We start from the raw sequence: 18,786 nt of genomic DNA on the forward strand, positions 1-18,786 counted from the left end.
CCCCAGATCGTGTATTCTAAATCCATAATACTGACGCTCAATCTCCAGACAGCTGTTTCAGCCTTTTTTAGGTCCCATCAGTGGAGCTCAGAGCGGGAGGTTAAACAAATGGCAATACGGTCTATATGAAATGAACAAAAAAAGCAATTTGAAAATGGCTCAAAGCATCAAAGTCAGCGAGCTATCTGCAAGACACGCACAAAGAGAGCTTTGCACGAAGGCAGATACATATTACATATACCTTTGACACTAACCAAAAAGAGTGCTCAATCAAGTCAACGCAAGGCAGCGTAATGCGGTGATCGAGTCTATAAAAAGCTATAGTGACATGTAGCCAGGCCCCCAGCACAATAAGCTGACTTGCATCATGCTAAAATCGTTCACACAAATCTCTTATAATAATTATTATATAGATTGCAGGATAGGGTGGTTGCACCAGGAAGTGCTGTCTCTGCGATAGTGGGACCAGCCAAGATTGCAGTACAGTCGTCCACCATCAATCCAGCACTTCATTGGCCCACGCCCTCGATACACCAGCATGATTTCCGGAGTTATTACCATTCATTGATACATGCCCCCCCCCCACCCCCCAGTTCTTCGGCACCTGACCCGAGTTCTATTTGGGCCGCACTACTTTGTAGCAGTCATACTATAGTACTAGAACTGGATGCACGTGATATCCACTGGAGCTGGCGCTGGCCATGAGCTGACCCACCGCCGTGCCTCCCAGTGTCAATTTTGCTTATGTGATCCTACCACAATCTGGAACATTATCAGTACTTGCCTCTGTTGACTTGCCAGCACTAGTTCTGGTGGATCCGGGCATGTTTCTGCCTTCTCTTAAGCATGTATTCTCCTGCAGGTGCATCTTTCACCTCCTTCTAATGCGCGAGCACATTTTCTGTGGAGATTCAACGACACATAGACCAGAAAATACAGAACGGAACAGTGGCTGCCAATGCGACACAAGTACCACATAGACCTAAAAACTCATAAGTACCCTGGGAGTTAGATGCATTTACGGGCAGTATGCCAGGATTTGCGCAGCTAATTTAAAATCAGATTAGCAATGCTGTGTGCTACCTAGGTGGCATCTTGGACTCAAAAACCAACCGATTGTGGTCCAACCCAACCGACAGCGTTGTCGGTGGGTTCCGATTGGCAGGTGTTGGATGGACGTATGATCCATGCGTCCCCACAAGCAATGAGAAGTTAACAATGCCAATAAGGATATAATATCGCGGACAGCAGTACAATGAAACTGGGCCATTCATTATCAGCAATATCAGGGGTATATCCCATCCGATAAGACGTACAGCTCGTGTATGGCAGACTTTACAGCAGGTCCCGACATAGCTTGCCCCGTGCCCTTTACCACTCCTGGGCCAAAACTGTTGTACAATACTCGAGAGGGTCTAGCCTAGTGAGTGTGAATAAAACCTGGCAAACCATATCTCCAAGTGATTCACATGTTGGTATATTCTCCGTTATCATACATCAATTCCGAGCAATTTGACACCCGAATATTCTCGCACCACTACTGCTGAAGTATTGACCACAAACCATGTTCCATTTGACTTACAAAAGGAACTTGCAAAAGGCATGAGACCACTGGAATCCGTAAAGACTCTCGCATTATTTATTAGCCACCATACATACCTTTCGGGAAGTCGTGTTGGAAGCAGCATGCTCGGAGAGCAGAGCTGAGTGAGATCTGCATACAGTAACACAGCGACAATGAACCACATGAACAGAAGGAAGCAGTCGTATCCGTACACATCTGAATATGCGCTTATGGGAGGAAAATCCGTGCGACAAAAGAGGACCGTGTTATGCAGGTGTATGTCTTACCCGGGTACGTACTAAGTGAGTTCCACCATACGTATATAATTTTATTGCAATTGAATCACTTGACTGACTGGAGCCAAAAATATCAATTGGCACTTACTCCGGTTACCCGAATGTTTCGGTACCACTATCATTAGGTTTTTTGCAATCGAACCAAGTCATAGTTGAGTCATTTTCAATGCGTTAGGTGTTACCTGACGTGCTCACTGCATCAGCCGCTATGTCAGATTCCACCAGGCATGCACCAAACCAGGCGCAATGCGCACACTGATGATGGTGGTTGGCACACAACGAGCAGTAGTAAAAGTGAAAGGACTTTTTGCATGTGATTTTGTTGTAATTTGTGCCAGTCGAATTGTCTCAGTGTAACTAGTTTATCGTTAGCTTACTAGTTTGTTTATACAAAAGAGAAAGACCAAGGAACTACAAGTTACGCTATACTGTCCACTAACACCACCAGTTACTAAACAATCAGCTCATGCGATAGCTATTGCACGACACTGAACAGCTCTAGCACATCTTGGATGCGCACTCCAACAGCCTTGTGGACGACAACCGTCACTGGAGAATCGGTCCGTCGCTCCACCAGCCCGGCGGCACAGTGGACAGTGCCTTGGGGGTGTCAGGCATGGATCAGGCTGATAAGGACGTGGTGGAGACGGAAATGATGTTTGCAAGGAAGAGTGATGATATGCGTATGTGCTCTCCGCCAGTTGTTGAAGCAACAGTCCGGCAGTGGAAAGTCGGCAAGGTTAAAATAAGTGACCAACTGGGTGAAAGTACACCAAATGTGGCCCATCTCTTGAATGGTGCGGACCACGGCAAGGACCTGAAGTTGAAGGTCGTCAATGGCAACACCGCATGGTCGACGTCAATGGGAACATCAAGCCATCAAGTTGGTGGAACTATGGAATGTCCGTCGCAGGCTGCAGCGACAGGGTAACGTGCTCAGGGAAGAGTACAGCGGCGATGATCAGCTGTGTCTTGCACGCAGTCGTGTTGATCGTGGCGTGCAGAACAACAGAGTCAGTTGCGGTATTCGTACATTTGTCTGTTTAGGATTGTGATCCCCAGGAAGTCCTTTGGTGAGGAGTGATGTCACGCAACGAGCAGTAGTCAAAGTGAAAGGACTTCTTGCATGTGATTTTGTTGTAATTTTGTAAGGTGTGGTGGCAGAACTTTCAGCTGGTAGTGGGTGATGGGCTGTCTGTGTGACAACAATTACGGGCTTGACGAACGACATAATTATGGCGAGTCGAACTTTGGCCAGTTGCTGAGTTGGAGATCGTCACCGTAGACCCAGAGATCTGGTCCACGGTCCAGGGGTTGGGATCCCACTGTGGTGAGAGCTTGTGTGCCTGCTCATTGCGGCGTAAGACGCGCTGACCAGGAGTGAGGATGGGGGCGTTTGACCGGCGGGTGGCATTAGCAGCGTCGCACTGGGATTGGCGGAATTGCTGGTCACGGTGGGCAGCTGAAGGCAAGTCTGGTGCGGCTGCCGTAATGCAGGGTATGCTGTCGCGGATGGGGCGACCAAACATGAGTGTTGCCGGTGCCTCGTGAGTGGCAGGGTGTGGCGTGGTGCGGTACGCCAGGAGCCATTGGTCAAACATAACATTGATGTCTTCGCCAGCTAGTTTGGCAGTTCGCAGAACTTTGCCAATGGTACGGTTGAGGCACTCGACTGCTCCGTTTGCTTGTAGCCACAAAGGAGGGGTGTGGCGGTGCTGGATAGCGTGTTGCGCGAGGAAATCAGCAAAAGCCGAAGAACGGAACTGAGGACTGTTGTCCGAGACTAGCTCTTCGGGCAAGCCGAACATGGATAATGTAGAGCGCAGAGCTACAACACCGGCCGTAGTGGGTGTCGTGCTGAACACGTTGATGACCGGGTAGCGAGTCAACTGGTCGATAGTGGCAAGCAGGTGCTGACCGTTTGGCATGGGTCCAAACAAATCGACGAAGACTCGTTGCCACGGCTTGGTGGACGGTGGTGTGGGCACGGACTCCCGGACGTAGCGGTGTCGTTGAGAGAGTTGCTTGGCACGGAATACATTGCCGGCAGAGTGCTTCGGCTTCAGTAGCCATGTTGGGCCACCCAACATTGCTGTTGAGCCGTTGCTTGGTGCGGACAATATCTTGGTGGCCCGCATGTGTAAGCTGCAGGGTAAGCCGTTGGAGGGCCGTGGGAATGACGAGACGGTTGTTGCGGAGTAGTAGACCGTCACTCTCAGACAGTTCATGGCGGAGGGCAAAGTACGGGCGGACCGTGGTGTGGCTGGAATCCCAGCGGCCAGATTGCAGAGAGGAAAGGATGGCTTGCAGTGTGGTGTCTGCGGTGGTGGCGTCCGCAATCTCCTTCAGAGCCAACGCATTCGGCTTAGCTGCTGTAGCTAGGGCATGTATGTACGCAGTGTCTTCCTGTGCGCCGATGTTTGGCAAGTCGGGATGAGGCTGCGGATTGCGACTGACGACGTCGGCCGGGTTTTCTGGGCCAGGCTTGTACTGGAGCTGGAAGCTGAGATCCTGCAGGCGGAGGACCATGCGCTCAATTCATGGTGGAGGTCTCGATCCGACGGCCTTGAGTTGCAGGAGCGGCTTGTGGTCGGTGAACTGTGGATCACCTTGTCAAGTCGTGGTGAAAGCGAAGGCAGCCAAACTTGACACCCAATGCTTCCCGTTCAGTTTGAGAATATTGCTGCTCGACGCCGGAGAGTGCACGGCTGGCGAATGCTACAGGTGCATCGTGGCCGTTGTCTTGGCGTGGACACAGGATTGCGCCGAGGCCGATGCGTCGACATACAGTGATGTGTTGCGGTCAAAGTATTGCAGCATGCAGTCTTCGGCGATGGCCTTCTTCAGTGCATCAAATGATTGCTGCTCAACATCAGTTCAACGCCAAACAGTACCTTTCTTAGTGAGAGCAGGGAGTGGCGTGGTGAGATCGGCCATGTTACGAATGTAACGGCGGAGGAAGTTGGTGAGACCCAGGAAACTCTGTATGTCGCTGACGCAAGATGGCGTAGAGAATGTAGCCACAGACTGCTGGTGGCTGGGAGAGGCGCGGATGCCCTTGTCGGAGTAGACGCTAGCCATGAACTTGAGCCGAGGCTTGAGGATGTGACATTTGTGACATTTGGCTCGGTTGAGTGTAACGTTGTGATCTTGGAGCCGCTGGAGGCAGGCGGCGAGTCGTCGGTTGTGCTCTTCGACGCTCTTACCAAAGTTGAAGATGTTGTCGTGGACGTTCTTCACACCGTCGAGGCCAGCGAGCCATGGCGTCCAGTGTGCGCTGTAGGATCTCGGATGCGGACGATACGCCCATGGGCAGACGTTTACAGTGCAAAACTGCGTAGCGACGTGACTCAGGGTGGCCTGGCTCTCCACAGCGGTAGCAGAGTGATGTGCTGGATTCCCGCCGGCCTGGAGCGCGAGTGGCGACTGGGGCAGGTGGCTGGTGGTACGAGTTTGCAGCTGGATGTGGCGAAGACTGCATCGGTCGACGCGACGGAGTTGAAACAGTAGCAGGAGGCGGCTGTGTCCTTTTGTAGAACGGTGGCTGATGACGGAGGGCATTGATCGAGTCTTGTGTGCGCCGGAACGCCGTCGTCTGTTCCACTGACGCTTCAAATGCTCTGGCGGCCTTGAGCGCCTTGGCGAGATCAAGGGACCCAGTCTCCAGCAGTTTTCTGCGGAGTGGATCGGACGTGCAACCTGCCACAATTTGATCACAGAGAGCCACGTTCTTCTGGGCATCGTCGGCGAAGCTGCAGGTCGTTGCCGATGCCAGCAAACGAGTATAAAACGTGTCTAATGTTTCGCCAGGCTGCTGGGTGACCTGCCGGAAGTGGAAGCGGGCCATGCTGGGGCTCTGCTTCGACTGAAAGTAGTCGGCGGCGGCGGTTATGAGGCCGTCGAGATCGTTGCCAGTGTTGGCTAACGTAGGGACGAGCTGCTGGATGTCCTTGCCGGCCACATACTGGAAAGTGTCTCTCTGGCGAGTGTCATCCGAGATGCCGGCTGCTGCGACATAGAGTTGGAAACACCGTTCCCAGGCAGGAAAATGGGCAGCAGCATCGTAGAGACTGCTGTAGATCGGGAATGGCTCCGGAGGCGGTAGTGACAGTAGGGACATGGCGAGGATCAGGCGTTTGCTCGCAGCGCCAATGTAATGTTGTTCTCTTGCTGTATTCCAAACAACAACTAACTCGGAGCTCCGGAAAGCTCCGCAATAGTGAGGTTTTGCATTCCGAATTTCGGCTTGGCGTTCTTTGGTAATTTGTCGAACATCAAAATGTCGAATTTTCGCACCGACGTTTGTTTTGCAAGTCGAAAATGATGTGTTTTGATTTCGTGAGCCCCAGCATCAGCAATGTCCTGTCCCGTGCTCCTTTTCTTGCTGATTCCGACAAACTTTGATCGCGCCCAAAGAGTCGAGGGCCAAACCTGCCTCCTCAGTCGCCTCAGAAAAACCAACTCCATGGCCAAGTCAAATTTTATGGGTATCGCCATAGTCTTTTCAGCCACACAGATGACGGTGAGGACACTCCAGGCGAAAGAGAGTAGACAGGCAGTGGAGAGGAGCAATCAGAGGTAGCTGACGATGCTGATGTCGTCAAAGACGCCTGCGAAGCCATGCCAAGATAAGAAACCTCTTTGAATAAATCAAGCGCTAGCGCTCTTCTACAAGAAAATTCATCCGAAAAATATGTTCGGCAAAGTGAGCTTTTTCCGAACAAACATGCCGCATCTTCGTGTGCATTTTCGACCTCGCTCTCGCGTGCCGAATATTTTGCCGAATTTTGGAATGCAAAACCTCACTAATATGATGCCAACAGAATGTAATGGTGTGCGTGCATGCGTACAGAGTCGGTGCGTACCGACTGTCAGCACAGGTGTGGAAAGCAGCATATGTAAATGGATAGGAGCACAAACGGTGCCGCGTGCATATATGTGTCGGTAGAGCATGAAACTCTTAATCTCAGGGTCGTGGGTTTGAGCCCCACCTTGGGCGCCAAATGTCGTCTCGGTTGGAGAACGAGCTGCCTCTACTATACCCTCGCCACGCCACACATCAAACGGACTAGCCAAGTGGTTTTTCTCTAGAGCTAGAGAGAGAGCTATTCATTACTACACTTCAGGAGACGACGGGAGAACTGACAACTGACATGGCGAAAGGAAACATGATATCGGAAAGTGGTGCCCTCATCAGCACAAAAAGTGGCGTACTTGATATCATATCAGCACAAAAAGGTGCACGTGTCAGCAATACAACAAAGCAGCGCAGCAGCATGTACGGGTCAGCATCACAGAAACACAAATACAGCAGCAGGTACGACAAAGAGACAACACGTGCAGCCACATGTACAACATATGGGTGTGACAGTCCATATATGTACGTGTGAACACTACACACGATGAGAACATGCAAACTTGCAAAGTATGGAGACCCAGACTATGTGGTCAGCAGGACACAGCCCGTACAGGATGGAACAGACAACTAAACGTAATATAGCACCACGTACCGGCGGACTAGTCGACGCTGATGGGAGAAGTGGCACCCCCTGAGGCAGCTACGGATGCTAGAACTCTACAGCCAGACCAACACCAATATAAAACAAAAAGGTACACCACACCAGGAAGCAAGTCAAATAAAGATGTGCGAACAACAGCCACACACCACAGAAAAGCATACAGAACAAAAACTCAATTACCGACACCATAGACACTGCAAAATCCAAACAGGAGGAAAATACTAACTCCCTGAGGACACTGAGCATGAGGCAAACGAGCAAGCAACCTCTTGCCGATGTTCCACCGTGTAACAACAACCGCGCTGGCCACCGGACTGTATGGTAGGGGTATTACACCTGGACCTCAAGACCAACGGGCGAAGGACAGCAGGCCGGGCCCAGGTAAATACAATGAGGAGCACTGTATACAACTACAGAAATAACCCAAACCCATGCCAATTTGACCAACATACCTTCCCTGCGCATCCATTCCTAGTGTACGGGTCTGAAAGATGAAAGATGGAGCGCTTGTATACACGGGCCCGGAAAGCCTGCTTCGGCCGCTCGGCAGCAGCTTCGTAGTGGTGGTCAAGGGTCGAAGACCGACGGATACAGATCAACTCCCCAGTGAACACACCTTTGCCCATACTACAGGGGTGGTTACTACCGACAAGCAGATACAGGAAACGATTGGTGAACTTGAAATGAGGCTTCACCGCCATGTATCCCTTACTACGGAAAACTGTGATGTCCAGGAAATCAATGACATCATGTGCCAGTTCATGAGAAAACTTGAGGGCCGAACACTTATTAATCCTATCTAAAGTGCGCTGAGCTTGACCTTCGCAACCATGCAATGATAAAGCTATCTATAAACCTGAACCTCTAAACCCTCCCCCTCTAAGATCGGCAAAACGTACTGCTTCTCTAAATACAGCATAACAATGTCGGCATAGACCACTGCTGCAGGCGAACCCATGGCAGTCCCTTGGATCTGCCGAAACACATCGTTACCATACACGAACTCATTTTTCTTCCGAATGACTGACATCAAGGAAGTCACTGCTGTTAATAACCATGTACGAAGGGCGAGGGGCATCCACCTTGTACACCTGTGTGTGATATACCACGACAACCGAGCTCGTTGGGGATGTTGGTGTAGTAAAGGCTGGTCACAGCTATGCTCAATTATAAATGATCGTCCCGCACAGGCAAACCTTCTACCAAGTTGATGAAATCCGCAGTTGAGGTCAGAACAGTACTTTCCTCACATACATACGGGTTCAGTAGAAAGTCAGTGAACTCAGCGGGATAGTAGCCAGGACTATTTAGATTAACAATAGGCCTAACCTTCAGGACCCAGGGCTTATGTGTTTTGAGAAGTCTCCTGAAAACGGGCATGCGCCCCCGGTGCGACTAAGAACAGTGACATAATATATTATATTAGTGGGCATACGATGCTCAATGCGATGCCTAGTCATGGTGAGTAAACAATTGACTCGGGTCGCTCACACAAAGTCTCAACACAGCCTTGAGCCTGTTGGTTGCCATCGGCAGTCTAGCCGCATGCTCATCTAGCCCCTCAGGCAAAAAAAAACAGTCATTTATAATGTTTGGCATTGTGATGCTGGGCACGACCTATATCATCATAGTGAGATCAGTCCAGGACTACTATCACAATAGACTGCCTTTGAATATGCCTGAGTCCAATTGCGTTCTAGCTCCCAAACTATGTGCTGCATGTGTACACTCCGCCTATGGTTAGTCTACTCCAGAACAACGCCTGGAGAGGTTCATTGGGGGCATGATGTCCCCCCACCCCATTCCCCCCTTGCCCCCTGCACCTGAAGTACCGGTATTGCCCCCCCCTCCCCAAACAAATTACAGGACACAGATGGAGCACCGGGGTAGCAGTAGGCAAAGTTGACGATGCCAGTGCAGACACGCCTGATCTCGGTCACCACACTGGTACGTATAGTCTCCAAGGGACATAGCTACCAGAGAACACACAGAATGGGAGTATATAGTGCTATCTCGGTGGATAGACATCCTCCTATACACAAAATATCTACTGATAGAGTTCTGTGTAGACCCTATGTGCACATATGTGTGGATGAGTACTGGTAAACGGACAGCTAACCCTAGTCTAAGTAAAATAAAGGTACAATGTAGACCCTGGGCAAAAAAATAAGTAAATAAAAATATTGACTAGTTTGAGGGAAAGACACAAACGGGAAAAGTCTGAAGAAAAAATTGACTGTCACCAAAAAAATAATAATAGCTACACACACGAGGGAACTCGGATGGAGAGCCAAGGATTAAAATTGAAAAAGAGGACCATCAGTTTACGAGTTATCCGTTTTGTCCAACACTAACGGATATAAACGTGATGCAGCTAAGCATCAGGTCGTTGAATGTCATGATCTCATCAGTCAGTTTTTGTGCTAATTGTTGCACATTTTTGACTCAGCAGTATTCTGCATATAACCGTTAGTGTTGGACAAAACGGATAACTTGTAAACATGAGGGAACACTCATCCTTACCCAAGTCCCAACGTCAGCACTCGGCGCTGCTCCGAACCAAGAGGGACACGGGAGAGATCGTCCATCAGCTCCTCTCTTGTCCTGCGATCAAATCGCCTAATGCTAAACACAAGAAGATAGGAAAGGCAAGTAGAATAAATAAATCAATAAAATAATAAACAACAAAACAAGTTTGACCAGCTGCAAACGTAATGGACGATTCGAACAAGACCAATGATATACCTAGCAATAAGTGTGCAGAGTGTGCAGCCCAAGGATAATCATCCCACGGCAAAGTTTATTGTTTAGGGCATAGACTCACAGTAACAAGCTCACCTTTGCTGCATCTCACACCGCTTCACACGGTAATCTACTGTATCACCATGGTACTTTCTGTTGCACATTGCTGCTTGTTTAACAAAAGGCAGAAAACACACCGAATTTCCAGGAATTACCATGGTGAAACGGTACTTTAGCTTGAACCTATTGTATGACGGGTTTTCTATGATTGATAATGACCCAGAGAGAAACTAAACCGGTATCGAATTCCAGTCAGCGACGCAATCCTTCTGAGGTGTAAAGTGACTTCAGGAATATGTTGCAGAAAACTGCGATGCATGCTGATTATTTACTGTGCCCTATTGTGCACAATATACCAGGTGTGTTACTCAGGGATGAAGTAGATGCACACACGTGCCGGGCATCACGGCACAGGTTAGGTTTGCTACTAGCCGCTGCAGTGTACTTGTGGTCCCAACTTGCACTCTACTCAACTCTGCATACGCAAAGAGTGCTGGTGCCGAAATGAACCAGAAGGGTACTGAGTGGGACGCAACAACACTGACTCTGTCTACCCATGTACACAGATATGATAGGGTATGCAGTACCTGCTCTAAGATTTAACACAAACCGGGTACACGTCTACCTGGCACAATTCCTGCAACACTGGGCCAGAGCCAGATGCATTCAAGTGCGGCTACTGTGTGTCAGGGAGTCGTAAACTTACTTTCGACTTCCTGATGTACATGATTGTACATGTACATGTATGAACGTACTCGCACTGGGCACTCTGGCCGCACGCATCTGCACGCGTATGCAGCCTGTCAGTGGCGGTATACCCTCGAACGGTATAAAAAAGTATAGTACTCGACAGGACTTCCGACCGGGTCGCAGGTAACCCAGTGTTCTTTTTCCAAAAGGTCCAAGTACTCACAAACAGGGCCACTGACCCGGCTCTGGAGCAGACACTGGTAATCTAGGTCCAAGTTTGCTCGATTATGTTCTGACGCTTCATGTGCTTTCATAGCCAAGGTTTCTCACTTTCTTCGCAAGCTCTTTTAGTCTTGAGAGTTGACAACTGCTTATGGTTGTGTTGGCAGAAAACATGTCAGCTAATCTGACAACCGTCCAACCCCATTTTACTGGTAAGTAGTCAGCGAGTGGCTTTGATGGGGCCATACAGTACTAGAGGGGAAGTTACGCGGCATATTTGTGCTTCCTTTTTGAAAACACATTCTCGCTCGAAGGGTTTCTAAACTTTATCCCTGCGCTCATTGATGGAGTTCATCGATGGAGTTGCCAGCGGCACTCTACAGAAGAACAATGTTGTCAAGTTTTTTATGAAAAATTGTCAAACATTTTCAAATTGCTATAAGTTTGGTTAGGGCCGGGTTCCACTGCGGCTCCGCAGCTCCGCTGCTCCACGGTACTTGGCTGCATGCAGCAGAGCGGCGCGGTTCCAGTGACACTCGCCATTCACGGTACCGCGATCGTGCTCGACGTTTTTTTTAATGACATTTAGCCTGCCTGCGCGCGCGTGAAATCCAAAAAAATCCTCGTGTTCTGGCCTGTGCAACGAATTAAAATTCCCCCGAATAAAACAATTAAGTGCGGGAAACAATGCAAGCCGTGACCGCGGCTTGCATTTTTTTGTATCAAGCAGCGAAGCGAAAGCTGGTGATGAGCCGCGGCCTCGCTGGACCAGCTCGTAATGATGACGTTTCATGCCGTGGATGATGTGCGGCGGAGCGGCAGTGGAACCCAGCCCTTAGGCAAAGGAAATTTGTCATTAATTTGTTTATGCTGCATAGATGGAGAGCTGCACACTCTGGCTTATGGACTCTCGCCTACAGTGTAGTCGTACTGCTAGTGTACTGGCATTACAGAAGACACGAAAAACGAGAACATAATTATGGCGAGAAAGTAATTACTGGCTAAGAATTGCCCTAAGACTTACCGCTTCTCAGTGCTCCATACCAGGAAGTAGTACAATACCTACTCCCTGCTCCATACGAGTGTTTTCTCCTCATTCTCTGCATCCTTTACCCCAGGAGTCTCGTCCATTTAGCGGCTCAAATGCTTGAGCTCCGGATAGCGGAAAATAGCTCGTCGTCCATTAGCGGCTCTAATAGTACCTGGTCTGAAGTGTCGCAGTCTAGCACAACTATGATTTTTTCCAGGAGGGTAAGGGTTGCAAACCCAAAGAGACCCTAAGCTTCGTCTATCAAACAAAACAATTGCCCTAAAAAATGGAAGAGGAAAAGAGTGAGCGAGCTGGTCTGAGCGCGCTACTTTTCAAAAAATAGAAGCTGAAACTTGAAAGCCATCAAAGTCAAAGCATTCTGGCTAGCGCGTTTGTGTATGTCACGAGCGCTAGCGCGCTAGTCGCAGCAAACGCTCGCAGGCCAGAGTTAGCGCTATTTGGGCTGTTTGCCGCACGCGGCAGCTGGATGGATCACGTGATCCAAGCTGACAAATAAGGTCCGATGGTTCAGCTACATTGAGCCACAAGCAATAATAATACAGGCCAGGAGAAAAATATTTTGCCGAAGCCGAAGTACTACAGTATACCGTAGAATCCCGCGGATAAGCCCACCCGCGTATAAGCCCATGCCCGCGCATAAGCCCAGGGTTTGTTCGAACATCACAAAGCTTCATCGTACAAGCCATGCCATGGGCCTAGGTCACACCGAGAGTCCATAAATTATGGACTCTTGGCCATACCATGTACGTAGTACCTGCACATTAATTATTTTTTTAGTACATTTCAGCACAATCATCGGTTGTTTTTGTTTGCACAGTGGTTTTCAGCATGTACTTCTCACTTCCTTGATACTTTTCAATAGCACAACTTGGTGTCGGCGTATAAGCCCATGCCCGCGTATAAGCCCATGTTCTCGTATAAGCCCACCGAAAAGTCCTTGTGAAACAGATAAGCCCATGGGCTTATCCGCGGGATTCTACGGTAGTACAATCATGTACCTAGTATGGTTTGTTTACTTCTTCTCGCGATGATGTCTTTTTACCAGTGCAGTACCCAAGACAGAAGACTGCAAGAGTTTATGGACTCTTGCCACTACTCGTACTACCGAGCACCCTGCTGTTTCTCGGCAGGTAAGTAGCTCAGCTTCTCAGTATCGACGAAAGGAGTCTTGTGGAGTAGTGTGCGGCTGGCTCTGAGGATTCTGGAGTCAGCGAAGTAACAATTACATTAATTTTTGTTGTGTCAGAGTGTCCTTATGAATATGAGACTGCGAAGTTGCTGCCGATTCGAGAAATCGCAGCTGGCTCTGACGCTGAGTGGACGCCGCTAGCGCGCTGGAGACAAGAAAGAGAGTTGCTCGGCGAGCGAATAGCCATTCGAGAGCGGAGTGGCCAAGACTCAGTCTGCACAAGACAAAGTAAAGGATGTCCCTCCTGGTTACTAGCTCAGAGACAGCTATTCGCCTATTCTTTAGCTGTGAAACGAAGGGACGATTCTTTAAGTGGAAGAACAATCGTAGATGTGCTGATCTACATGTACTTGCATGTAGTATCACCCATTTAGCTGTGTTATAGTGCTTGTAGAACTGAGTCCGTGGCAGTTGAGCCTCATGAAGAAGATCAGAGCAGAGTGTGATAGGATTAGCGCGACGTGGACATTCGCCACTGGAATAGGACATCATCTATTAATTTGCATTATGAACAAGTCACTGCCTATCCCAAGCTCAAGTCTTCGATTGCGTCAGTGCAGAATTCCTGGCTGTAATTGTGTGCAGCATCCAAACGACAACAGCCAGTTCCAGAAATTACACACTGAAGGCTTGCCGGTGTTCACTAAGCACTTCAAGTGTGTCCTGAGGCAGAACTGAAACGGCATTGACAGAGTGTTACGTGAAGAAGACAGAGGTATTACTATTAGTCAGTATCAGGAGTGTCATACAACATCAGGCATTATGGCAGATAAGAGATGAGACCAACAGGCTTGGCAACATCAGCCATAGCAAGAATCACAGGCATAACAAGATCCGCAGTCATAGCAGAAGCAACAGCCATGGGAAGAGCAGGCAGCGTAGCAACAGCAATCACAACAACGCAGACGCAATAACATTTTCAGTAGCCGTCCGTCTCAGTACTAACAGCAAAATACATAGCACGCTGAATGAGCAGGATTATCGTTCCCAGGACGCAGGAGCAAAGCCCACAGCAGCATTGCCGACGGCACCAGGTATGGTCAATTTGTTCATAATGATAATATTATGCGTTGTAGTGCGTGTGTGTTTGTGTGTGTGTGTGTGTGTGTGTGTGTGTGTGTGTGTGTGTGTGTGTGTGTGTGTGTGTGTGTGTGTGTGTGTGTTTATGCATGCATCAGCTGTGTGGTGGATAGTAGATACCAGGATAAAATTAGTGGTGGTCAATTCATCAGCCTTGCAAGCTGTTGAATGGTGTAATCCCAGCACAAGTTGCTATGTCAAACATAGCTGTTCGCCATCATCCCTTCCGCGACAGGCATGTCTGAGTGTGCGGGCGTGTGAGCAGTCGTGTGTGTGTGTGTGTTTGTGTGTGTGTGTGTGTGTGTGTGTGTGTGTGTGTGTGTGTGTGTGTGTGTGCCAGCTAGTTCAGTTGGTAGGTACACTTATGCCTGATTGTGTTGGGTCTGTTGCCAACAGGCTCGGCTGCTTGAAGGTGCAATGTTGTACCTGCCACCTTTTTTGGTTCCAGGGTTCATATACTTTCTATTTAAAGTATACATACCTGCAGGGCCGGCGCCACTGGTACGGCCGGTACGGCCATGGCCATACCAATTTCCCAAAAAGTCTGTCCACGTGGAATGTCCAAAACCAGGGAGAAAAAGTTTCGATGTATGATTTTGTACAGGGAGTCGCCCAGAGTGCATGATTTGCCGTCTTAATTCCAAACATTTTCTTAGGGAGGACCCCAGACCCCCTTAAAGGGGAACTCCACGAAAAAATGAAACTTTGATAGCCTGTAGAGTTTCGGGCGCTGAGTCGAATGGTCTTGGTCCGAAGTCTCTACGACGAAGCGTTCTTGAGATATTTCACTTTGAAATTGCAAAAACGGGGGCCGCGCCCTGACGTCATGCGGCCATTTGGTTACATCATCACGGGCTGCCTACGTCATTGTGGCAAAGTCGTTTCTCTTCGCCAGTCTACAAGCACTAATTTTAGTTGGTATTTCAAGGGAAGATGGGCGATTCCGAACAATCCTCTGTCCCCAGCAATGAAGGCAGCCATGCTGAGGCCAGTGAGGACGACCAACAGCCCACCGCCGCGTATGGTTGGGGCAGGGAGCCCAGATACTCTGCTGAGGAGCTGCCATCGCGTGTAACAAATGTGGAGGAAGAAGATGCTTCAGCAGCTGCGTCCGACAGAAGACGAGTAGCTTGGCCACCAGAATCTCGATTCGTTTGGGACTCCGACTGGTGCGAGCGTGGACAAAAGTGTATAGCCATGCCCAGCCCGCGGGAATGATTTTGCTGGTAGGATGCTGCCGTCGCTGTCGACAAGACGGCCCAAGGTTTCTTGCGTAGCGGACCTCGCAGATTACGAGATCGTATCCTTGCATTAGGCTGTGCTCATCACTGCTCTTCGAGGTTATCTCGACATGCAGAAGCCGCCAATGCCAGTGACAGAAGAGTCTGACATTAGGTAAGCCTCAATTAGTTTGCCTTGACTTGTCTTGTGAGGATCGCGTATCAGCATGATACACTTATTCTTATTTTTTGGGGGAAATTTATTGTTGTCAGGCGCACTACAGTAGGCGTCGCACAAGAAAGACATTGTACTGGTAGTTATCACAAGTTCCATGCATGACACAAACAAATTTCTCTTTGCTCCGAGTATGTCTTGACTTATCTTGTGAGGATCGATGCGCGTAATGTTTTGTGTGTAACTAATTATTGTTGTCAGGCATAGCACGAACAACGTTGTTCTGTACTATAGACCGTGCTATCACAAGTTTTCATGCATGACTCACATTTGTCTTTGTCATTTTCCCTTGGATTGGTACAAGATCTACAAAGTATGGTAGGTAGTGTTCTGTTGGTGAAGAGAGCACTGCACACAGTTTATGAGCACCATGGGTGCATTTGATCACACCCGAACCCATACTTTATCGTTTCAAGCGATAGACTTTGTCAATAAACTCGTTTTCTAGTATACCATGGCATGCAACGTACAAGCGTGGGGTCAAGAAAGCGTACACCAAAATAATGCACAAATTCTGGCAGGAGAGTAAGAAATCTGTACTTTCTGACCAAGACATCTCTGTACTAGTAGGTAATCGAACGCGTCCTAATCAGTATTCATCCCCCAGATCATTGGAATTCAATTTGAAATCAGCAATTATGGTAAATTCTACAAGACCCTCCATCTTTGTACCAGTGGACACTAAATTAGTATGGCGCGCGCACTGAAAGTGCAGGTAGGTACCGGTAGGTGCAATACAGCGCATATGTAGAGTAAATGAGTATTTGACTATAATAATTATTACGGTACAGCAATGTGGTATGTGTACAAGCACTCATCATACACATTCCATATGACATTCTGTGTTTGTGTAGATCTCTACGCTATGCGGCACACAGGCAGTACACACTATGTACACGGCAAATTGGGCAAGCACGTTCGTTGTCGTCTTCCAGCCTGCGTTGTGAATACCATCAGGCAAAGATATCCAAATCCTGCACCACCTCAGCCTTCTCAGGAGGCTTCCACCTGGAATTTGGCAGGGAAACACGCTTCTCCAAGGCAGGAACATGGAGGTTGCCATTTGCAACCGCTACCACCTCACACATGAGCTTGTCAACATACTCATAGCTCTTTCTGTCGTATAATTTTCTATTTGGCCACAGTCTTCTTTATGCTTTGAGAACTGGACTTTATACCTTCCTATCGCGGTCTTTTTGGTTGTGCTGTGGCGACGGTTGACATTGACGTCGTCAAGAGCTGCGAGATGTGCGTGTCCAATCATCCCCAGAATTGAGAAACGAATGCGTTTGAGAATGTAGTTTGGCATGACACTGTGATATACCTGCATGGCAAAAAGAATGTGGAGAAAACACACTTGCTTAGACAATATACTGCTGTATGAGAAAATGGAAACTTCACCGTACAGGACGACTCTTGTTCTCAATTGCATTGTTCGTTTCATTCCCTGTGTTGCCCATAAGAGACGGGAGCAAAAATGTTCAGCAGATGTTTGTTGTCTTCTGGCGTGGAGTGGCGGCGTCATTAGATGTACACATAGTCATTTCACTAAGTATACCACTACTACAGCATATGTACTATCCTTAGGCTAGCGTGCGTGCGAGTGAGTTTGAGTATGTGGGTGCGTATGTGTGCGTGTGTTGTTGTGTTTGTGTGTGTGCACGCACACGCACGCGCGCGCATGTGGGTGAAGGTGTGAGTGCATGTGTATAATATGTGTAGTTCCCACTGTATTCCTTGCACAATAGGTCTTCACTTACTTTTCTTTCGCATACAACCAGAACCCATTCCTTGTTCGAAATTAGATTTTTTTGGCCTGGTGATCCCGCAAGCGTAGAACTCGGAGTGTAATATATTTTTGTTTCACTTTACTTGCACTATTCCAAGGCTGTCCAGACTTCTAACAACTGCTCTGAGTGATATGGTATTCATGCAACCATGCCTAGAAGTAGGGTAGCTGTTATAAATAGAGAAATATCCACGCAATCAACTTACACTGGTTCAGTTTGGCAGGATTGGTGAGACAGTTCGTCGTGCATGCTGCCTGCACATCGCAAGCAAACAGTTCTGTAACCTTCGTACTTGCTGGGGGTCTGTCTGTTTGCGTCCCAGTTGATGACAGATGTGCACAGTTTGAGTACTGGTATGCGCAAAGTTACTGGGGTAATATCGTTCATCAGCTAGCTGCAGTCGGAGTTGATGGGGTGATGTACTCTTCTGATCCTGATGGGACGTATCTCGCCCTGCTTTCTCAGTTGCAGCTTGTTGAGTTCGCTTTGCTGGAGGCTCACGGTTCGGAGGGCACTGGTACACTGATGAGGGCTTTCCTGGACGGCGTACTCGTCAAAACTCAGCTCTCAAGTCCCTCTGGATCATAAATGCAGCGAGCAAACATAGCTCGTGCTGCGAAAATAGGCTTGAAATTTTCACGACGCATTGCAACATCTCGGCGCTTTGCCAGGTCTCCATCCTTTGGGAATTTGAGAAAACTAACCCCAGGAGGATGATGTGATACTGGCACAATCAACAACACAACAATTTGGCATTGCAGCGGCTCAGGCGACTTGGCAAACTACTTTCTGAAGTGACTTTCGTCCTGAAGAAAGTGATATTCAAAATCCAAGTATTTTCGCACCATGCCACAATGACGTCACACATACATTGGTATGGGGCGTGGCTAAAATTGAAATATCTCAAGAACGCTTTCTCGTAGAGACTTCGGACCAAGACCATTCGACTCAGCGCCCGAAACTCTACAGGCTATCAAATTTTCATTTTTTCGTGGAGTTCCCCTTTAAGCGTTGGTGTTTGATTTTGAGCATTTTATCACTATAAGCGATATATTACTATGACCGACTCTAGTACTGCATGCAGTGTATGCGAGTGGGGTGTCAAACGACTCAGCGCGCCGTGCACAT

General features: G+C 48.6%; 3 protein-coding genes and 1 long non-coding RNA gene across 7 annotated transcripts in view; 3 read left to right on the forward strand and 1 right to left on the reverse strand.

Annotated features, from left to right (window-relative positions):
- Positions 1-18,786, forward strand: part of LOC135822414 (uncharacterized) — a 140,092-nt gene that overhangs the window by 18,555 nt on the left and 102,751 nt on the right.
- LOC135822419 (uncharacterized) lies at positions 96-12,661 on the reverse strand. 3 transcript variants are annotated; one of them, XR_010554486.1, is made up of 5 exons: positions 12,118-12,655; positions 9,903-10,004; positions 7,371-7,435; positions 1,660-1,714; positions 96-901 (listed from the first exon to the last, which is right to left on the reverse strand). XR_010554486.1 is itself a non-coding variant. In XM_065335190.1 (4 exons), the coding sequence occupies exons 1-4, from the start codon at positions 8,003-8,005 to the stop codon at positions 872-874; spliced, it is 324 nt and encodes a 107-aa protein (XP_065191262.1). In that variant the 5' UTR covers positions 8,006-8,026; the 3' UTR covers positions 96-871. The 3 variants fall into 3 exon arrangements, 1 of the variants encoding a protein (XP_065191262.1); XR_010554487.1 differs by lacking the exon at positions 9,903-10,004 and having other exon boundaries at positions 12,118-12,661; XM_065335190.1 differs by lacking the exons at positions 9,903-10,004; positions 12,118-12,655 and adding an exon at positions 7,832-8,026.
- Positions 13,089-18,786, forward strand: part of LOC135822417 (uncharacterized) — a 173,901-nt gene continuing 168,203 nt past the window's right edge. Inside the window, exon 1 of one of the 3 annotated variants that reach the window (XM_065335187.1) lies at positions 13,089-14,367. The gene's annotated coding sequence lies outside the window, so the exon portion shown is untranslated. The remainder of the gene's footprint in view (positions 14,368-18,786) is intronic. The other 2 variants (XR_010554483.1, XR_010554484.1) reach the window with 2 other exon arrangements.
- Positions 15,103-17,051, forward strand: LOC135822408 (uncharacterized). The gene is made up of 2 exons (XR_010554478.1): positions 15,103-15,808; positions 16,723-17,051. It is a non-coding gene; the product is annotated as an uncharacterized LOC135822408 (long non-coding RNA).

This window comes from Sycon ciliatum, chromosome 8, assembly GCF_964019385.1.
Source record: "Sycon ciliatum chromosome 8, ocSycCili1.1, whole genome shotgun sequence".
Taxonomy (NCBI): Eukaryota; Metazoa; Porifera; class Calcarea; order Leucosolenida; family Sycettidae; genus Sycon; species Sycon ciliatum.

Excerpts from the sequence above, each read along its gene's own strand:
- LOC135822419 (XM_065335190.1), bottom strand. The coding sequence starts at position 8,005 with ATGGGCAAAGGTGTGTTCACTGGGGAGTTGATCTGTATCCGTCGGTCT. Across the intron at positions 7,436-7,831 it reads GGAATGGATGCGCAGGGAAG|AGTTCTAGCATCCGTAGCTG; the intron begins GTATGTTGGTCA and ends GTCTGGCTGTAG. Across the intron at positions 1,715-7,370 it reads CAGCGTCGACTAGTCCGCCG|ATCTCACTCAGCTCTGCTCT; the intron begins GTACGTGGTGCT and ends TACTGTATGCAG.